This window comes from Delphinapterus leucas, chromosome 5 (assembly GCF_059928025.1).
Source record: "Delphinapterus leucas isolate spDelLeu-1000000601 "Yukka" chromosome 5, BTC_Dleu_Yukka2, whole genome shotgun sequence".
Lineage (NCBI taxonomy): Eukaryota > Metazoa > Chordata > Mammalia > Artiodactyla > Monodontidae > Delphinapterus > Delphinapterus leucas.
In genome coordinates, this window is record NC_143133.1 from 61,206,975 (window position 1) to 61,214,551 (window position 7,577).

Below are 7,577 nucleotides of genomic sequence, written 5' to 3' on the forward strand. Positions count from 1 at the left end.
CTTGGTGATATAACAAGCTCCTTTGTTTACTTTCCTAGCTGCATCCTGGTAACCTGGAAAAAGACTCTGAAGTCAGAAAACTCAATTATTTTCTCTAAAATGGAAAAATAAAAATCTCAAAAAATTACAGCCTCTAACCTTAGGCAGGTTCAGAATAGAAAGGATGGAAAGTCAGAGTTCTGATAAAAAGAGAGAGAAAATGTTCTAACTATCCCAGAGGTGGCCAGTAATGGTGAAGCTTTCTCAGTGTGCCTGCAACATAAACATAGTAACCTAACTCCATCAAGATCGAGGTAGCACCCACCAGAGATCATTCAGGAAGCCACAGCTGCTAGGGGCTCTGTATGCAGAATCTGCTAAATCTTCCAGTGATACTTTGAGAGAGCACTGGGATCTCCCTAATCATTTAAATTCTACAGAAATGAAAGACCTGAGACTATTCCCGCTCAATGTTTCATTCCACCAGTGTGTATATTTGAGTAATGACTCATACCGGTGCAATTTGACTATGCATTTACCAATAATACCAATGACTGATGAAAAGCAGACACAGTTAACTACTTTGTCATCCTAATGTAACCAGAAAGGAGTGAGACAAAATATGTGATGCTAAGAAGTTCTCTGCTTCAGTTTAGTCAACATCTAATTTGCTAAAGGGATGCAATCCTATAAAGTATTAATCATGTAATTACTAACCACAAAAGGGTTCAGCTTTTTTCTTTTTCGATTTCTTAAGAAATATCATTCCTTCTCCCACTAGTCAACTGATGCTTCTTCTAGCAATTTTTTTGCTAATAAAATTTATTTTAGGAGAAAACAAGGCTTTCTAGAAATGATACACCTTTTCAGGGGAAGAGTAGAGAAAACCAGCACAACATAGGGACTCACCACAACAACTACTTAAACAGAAGAGATTTAATCCCTAAATAATTTAATAATTCATGAGGAACATTTCCAGTAAATATTTCAAAAGGACATTCAAAATTCAGGATGTCAGAAAATAATTCTAATTAAACATAATCCCTCCCCAAAGACTTCTCAGTACTGCAAAATGCTTAAGGACAGAAGTTTCTTTGTCAACAACTGAAATGATAAATCTGCTTTTAAAGTATAATATTCAAGGGACTCTGACCTTTTGTGCAACATTCAAAACTCAAAACAATATATCAATAGCAGTGAAGCCTAAAATGTAACAGTGACATACTTTCCCCTAACTACAATAAGCCTTGTATTCCCAAACAGAACGCTGTTATAATGGGAGCGAAGAGCGAAGGCCAAACAGTGTGGGCTGAGTAATACAAACTCAATCGCTGTTGTTTTTCTTTGCTACAAATTGAGATACAGGATAGTGCATTTTGGTGCAAAGTTAGAAATTAACATTAAGGACCTAGATGTGAAATCAAACTTCCAGTTTTAATTTGCTATGCAGAACCTTAACCCAGAATTCCATACAGCACATGGCCCATGCCCCACATTATATCTAAAGAACAGCATTTGCAAAAGTGTATTGAAAGTCCCTACAAACTGTCTCTGTATGCGTGGGGGGTGGGGAGGAGCAACAGCAACCTAGCAGGTTTAGAAATGGATACGCTTGAATTTTTAAAAATATGCCACTTAGGAAAAAAAAACAAAAAAGAATAAATACATACCCTTGGGGACAGAGTTTGTCAAGCCATCCTGATTTAACCTTTCTTGCAGATGATCCATAAAAACAGGCATAGGGAGATATTACATTTGAGGAAATGATTGATGAATCAGCCTTTCCACTTGTTGAGCTTAGTGGATAACTGTGCCTATTAACAGGGACCAAATTCACTGCTTTTTGAGTCCTAGATTTAGATGGCTTTGCATGTTTTCTTCTTAAACTGTGAAAGCATTCTTCTACTGTTGAATATTCTGATTCCGAAGCAGAGTCTATAGGAAGATTGTTTTTGTCCTCTCGAGGTATCCAAATATCTTCTACTTTTTCTTCACTTACGTTCTGCATCCTGTTATCATATATGCTAAATTAAAAAATAATGGTTTTAATATTTCCCACAGCTCTATGTGACTTAAGCCATTGGTTACTTTTCCTATTTATAAACAACCAATCACAGAAATTTAAGGCCAGGAAAAATGGTGGAGTTCAATTAACACATCTGATAATTTTTAAAACTTCCTGAAAAATAGAAATCTCTCATTATACTAACACATATTTGAATACTACTAGAAGTAGTGTAGTTTTTCTTATGTATCATTTAATCTGACCTGTTTATTTTGGGGGTTGGGTGTGAGTGGTGAGGATGGAGACTGCCATATTCTCTGCATCACAATTTAAACATCTTCACCAGCACCAGTAAGTGGCCAGCCACTTAATGGGCCAGATCATGAACCACTACCTCGTGGAGAGAGGTACTAGAGATCTTATTTCCACATGTTGCCCCTTCTCTGACTCTCCACTAATTGACTTCAAGGACCCTATGTTCCATCATAATGTCATAAAACAAAGAGTACATCTGACTGGTGAGAACTTTAGTATTATTTTGCATCACTAATGAGAAAAAAACTGCACCACATTGCTAACTAGAAAACAAGAAAGGGCCAGGGTACATTCAGAAGGTAAAAGCTGTATAACATATAATATTTACTGGAACACATAGTTGCTAAGTATATTCCTATAGATTTAAGGAATGACAAAACAGATTGGCTCAGCCATTTATGCATAATAAAACTCATTACAAAGAAGTTTTTGCTAATCAATGAAAACAGATATGCCTAGGAGTCAAATTACATCCTTCTGGACGTGGTATTCTAAAAATCATTGCCACCTTAAAGGACTTAACTTGGCCCCTTCCACATTCTGCACTGTAGGAAGTTCATATCAAATGCCTACTGAAGATTCTCAATGATTTAGTCTCATCTTAAGGAAACCCTCAACAGTGTTAGCCTTGGAGAATAAAGGTTAAAATAGACAAATGTTAGGTAATGATGCACTACATCAAGTGCTAATAAAGCTGAGAGAAAAATAAAATTTAAGTTGGTACCTTACAAACTCTATTCAATCTCATGTGTGATCCAAATAACTGGATAATTTTCAAGCTGCTTGTCAATTCTGAACTTCTAATAAAAGGATACATTACATTTGTAAAAATTATGCACCTCACATAGTGACATTTTTGGCACTGTCCCTTTCTTCTTCATAGTAAGGTAACTTCCTATCTTTAAAGTGCAAACATGGTCACCACATATTTGCCACTTTGGGAAAGGGAGAATGGTTTCAATTAGGAAAAGACAAAAATAATGTGCCACAGACTACAGAATCGATTTACAGGCTCTAAATTCAATTACTGAAATGAGTGCTGTTGTCAAAAGAAAGGATTTGAACTTAAACTATTTTCTTAGAAATATAATATGAGCAAGAATTCAACACTGTATATAACATTTTATTCAAAAGAATTAATCATCATCAATCATGTCCTCATACCTTGATTTGACAAAAAATGAGTTTCTTTCAGTTTCCCCTTTGAGTGTTTCTTCCTGGGTCCAAAATTCATTCTTTATGGATCTCTTCTATAAAAAAAAAAATACACATTTTTCAGGGGAGCAATATTCTACAAAGATTCACAGTATCCAGGTTTAGTTTTATTAAACAAACGTCAATTGTTTAGATCAATTTTCAATAAAAACAATTTAATTAGGGTGACTATATTAAACAGTAGCCTTTTGATCCCTTTTTCAATATTTTATTTAAATCATTAATAACTCATCATTTCAACTAAGAACAGAAGATGCTAAGAATAAAATTTATTTACTTTTACTTTCCCACTTACTTTTTGTCTTCCAACTTCTCTTTCATCATGACCAAGAAATAAAATACCAAAAGAGCACAAGTAGTGGAGAGGAAAGACTAAGTGATAAACTGAATAATTAAGATTTGTAAATAGTTAGAAGTCTGTCTATATTTGGGTATAAGGCAAAGTAAAATCTAGTAGCTTTTGTCAGTTTGCCTTTCCTTTTTACAGGGGTTTGTCTTATTCTTTTTTTTTAAGTAACTTGTGGTAAATTTTGAAAACCCACTGATCTGTATTCCTAAAATCAAATTGAAATGTATTTCTGTGATATATTTTTAAAGATATAAATCTGCCATGATTTTACTGAGCAGGATTTCGCTGAACGGAAATTTCTTTCTTCAATATAACACATTCTTCAAACAGCTTAAAGGAAAATGAAGAGGCATATATAGGCAGAAAAGCAAAGAATTGAATATGGAAAAAAATTAAAATGTACGGGACTAACCTTGGAATTTTCTAGTCTCTGGAAGAGAAAGGTCTCTCCATAAGGGAAAATGGAAGATGAATTCTCCTCATTCGTATCTTTTGGGGGAATTATAGGATGAGAATAGAAAGATGTGAATAATGTGAAATATTGTTTTAAAAAAGCATGTGTTTAATTATTTTATAGCAATATCACAACTTAAGGTTTATTCTCTGAGAGTCCAAAATTCTGCACATAATTCTTACCCTCAAATCAACTCTAAGCATAATTTTCTCAATGTATACACCCCTCACTTCACAACCAAAACACATTACTCACTGTTTCTCAAAGTGTGATGTGTCACATTTGTCCTTGCTAACCTATAGGATCCACGTTAATATAAGTAAGCACATTTCCGCATACAATGGAAATTGTCATGGTGTGTTTGTAATGTTAATTCCTAAATAAGAGATTAGTTTTAATGGCAGAAAATTAATCTTAATTCTATTATAATTTTAAACAAATGATCCTTAAAAGTTCACTAACATAACAGCTAGATGTTATAGCATTCAAAATGTCAGAATCCACTTAATATAATCCCTCTAATACCATAACTACTAATGCACCTGTAAGTAAATTCTTTCAAGAGAATTTCCACAATCCCTGAATTACATCGATCCACAAGAAAGAATTCTCAACACTTGCGTTTTCTGCTGTGGCAAATTTTTTTAAAGGTTCAGTAGTCAAGTGTTTGCTAACAGCATTGAGAAGAATGTTCCTGAACTTGTACACGCAGAATTTTCAAAAAGAAAGAAAAGCCTCTCTCAGTGAGCAGTTGACCAGAGCAATGTCAGCCCTTTCCTGTTACCATGGCAAAATTACTTTCCATAAATCTACACCCTGTAGTTCAGACTGTCAGAAACCAAATAATTTAGTTAAATGCTTTTGACTGTGATTAATGATAAATGAAGCCTGGGTTAAAAAATCTTTTTACATTAGCATGTGCACATTTCCAGGAGTCTGCGTATATATTACTGTCTTTCATTCACTCACCTTTAAAAGTGTCTGGAGTACTATGAACCCTGGCAGACAGTTATTCCCACTATTCCCTATTCCACAGGTGGGCTGCCTTCTTGATCATGATTTTAACACTTGTAAGAGTATCAAATGAGTACTAACTAATTTACAGACTTTAAAAGCTGAGACTCACTTTGTTGTGTCATAGATTTTCCAGTTGAGGTGGGAACATTTCTTCTCTCACGGAAATAGCTTAAGGCAAAGGGAAAAATAGATAAAATACGTAAAAATAGATGTTACCATCTTGAGTAAAGGATTAATTGTAGGCACATATATTCTTTTTGTTAGAAAAACCAGTATTCAAAAATAAGTTTGATTTTAATGAACAAATACAATGGCCAAATTCCATAAATGTGTTTTTTTAAATAGCCTCAAAGGAAGAGATTTTATTGGATTTTACAACTGTTTGCTTCTTACATTTATAATTCACAGAAGTAAAATGAACATATTTGCTCAAGTATTTATGATTTCTTTTGTCTTTAGCTTTACAATATTGAATAAAAAATCTGTCTGGCTCTAAGAGCATAATTTGAAAATACATAAGACCTTTTCTCAAAGATCTCACAGCCTTGAGAGAGAAATACTACAGGTAATTAATTAGAATACAACATAACAGCAATGCCAGAGGAAAACACTGTGGAAACAGAAGATAATGAATACCTACTACCATATGAAAGAGTTCTATTTTTCCATTTAAATATAAGGATCAGGACAGTGTCCTTAACTTCTCTTAAATATAAATATGCCCAAGTAACTATAGGAAAGACTATATATATGTAGTTGTAGTTATCTATTTATTTATATCTATATAAAAGAACAGAAACCAATGAAATAGAATATAAACAAAATTTAAAAATAATGGTAACCAAAAGCTGGTTCTTTGAAAAGATCAATAAAATTTATAACCCTCAGGGAAGGAAAATAAGAATGAGAGACAGAAGAGACAAATTACCAATATTGGGAATGAAAGAGAGGACATCACTACAAATCCTACAAACATTAAAGGGATAATTACAGACTATTAAGAAAAACTTTATGCCAATAAATTCAACAATTTACATGAAATGGAAAAATTCCTTGAGATACAAATGATCAAATAGGACACAAGAATAGAAAATCTTAATATCCCTGTATCTATTAGAAAAATTGAATTCAGTAATTAATCACCTACCCACAAAAAGCTCCAGGCCCAAATACTGCAATGGTGAGCTCCACCAAACATTTAAGGAAGGAATAATACCAATTCTATGTAAACCTTTTCAGAAAATAGGGAAGGAAGGACTACTTCCTAGTTCATTCAGTAAGGCCAGTATTACTAATACACAACCAGTCAAAAACAAAACAACAGATAAATATTAGACAAATATTCCTTATAAATTTAACATGCAAAAATCGTTAACAAAATATTAGCAAATCAAATCCAACAATACATAAAAAGGATAATATATTATGACCAGGTGAGATTTACCAGAAGAAAGCAAAGTTGGTTTAACATGGAAAAATTAATATAATTCACGAAATTAAGAAAATAAAGGAGAAAAATCACATTCTCACAGCAATAGACTCAGAAAAACCAATTGACAAAATTCAAAATCCATTCATGACAAAAGCTCTCAGCAAACTAGGAATAGAAAAAAACTTCCTCAACCTAATAAAGGGCATTTATGAAAAACCAACATCATAATCAAAGATTAAAGATTGAATCATTTTCCCTAAGACTGGAAATAAGGCAAGAAGGTGGGCGCTCACTAGTTATATACACATTAGCAGTCAGTGCAACAAGCGAAAGAAATAAAAAAAATTCAGATTGGAAAGGAAGGCCTCTTATAAGCAGAAGTCTGTATCTAATCAACAGGAAATCCTTAAAAATCTACCTAAAAGCTTCTCAAACTGCTAAGTCAGTCAGTCTAGCAAGGTACCAGGATAGGGGGAAATAGTTTTAAAAATCAATAGTATTTCTAAATACTAGCAATGAACAATTGGAAAAATAGTTTGAAAATATAACTTTTACAATAGCATAAAGAAATATGAAATACTAAGGGGTAAATTTATCAAAATATGGGCAGGATCTGCACACTGAAAATTCTAAAACATTGCTCAGAAAAATTAATGAAGACCTAAATAAGTAGATATATCATGTTCATGGATTGGAAGACTCAATATCGTTAAGATGTGAATTCTCCACATATTGATATAAAGCATCAACATAATCCCAAACAAAATTCCAGTGATCTTTTTTATAGAAATTAACAAGGTGATGCTAAAAT

General features: G+C 33.1%; 1 protein-coding gene across 16 annotated transcripts in view; it reads right to left on the minus strand.

Annotated features, from left to right (window-relative positions):
• Positions 1-7,577, minus strand: part of ARAP2 (ArfGAP with RhoGAP domain, ankyrin repeat and PH domain 2) — a 196,600-nt gene that overhangs the window by 157,697 nt on the left and 31,326 nt on the right. For 15 of the 16 annotated variants that reach the window (XM_089911758.1, XM_089911751.1, XM_089911748.1 and 12 more), the window contains 4 exons: positions 5,444-5,502; positions 4,276-4,352; positions 3,464-3,549; positions 1,650-2,003 (listed from right to left, as the gene is read on the minus strand). In XM_089911758.1, the coding sequence (XP_089767884.1) occupies positions 1,650-2,003; positions 3,464-3,549; positions 4,276-4,352; positions 5,444-5,456 (530 nt within the window). In that variant the 5' untranslated portion in view covers positions 5,457-5,502. Of the gene's footprint in view, positions 1-1,649; positions 2,004-3,023; positions 3,088-3,463; positions 3,550-4,275; positions 4,353-5,443; positions 5,503-7,577 lie in introns of those variants that run through there. The other variant, XM_089911759.1, reaches the window with a different exon arrangement.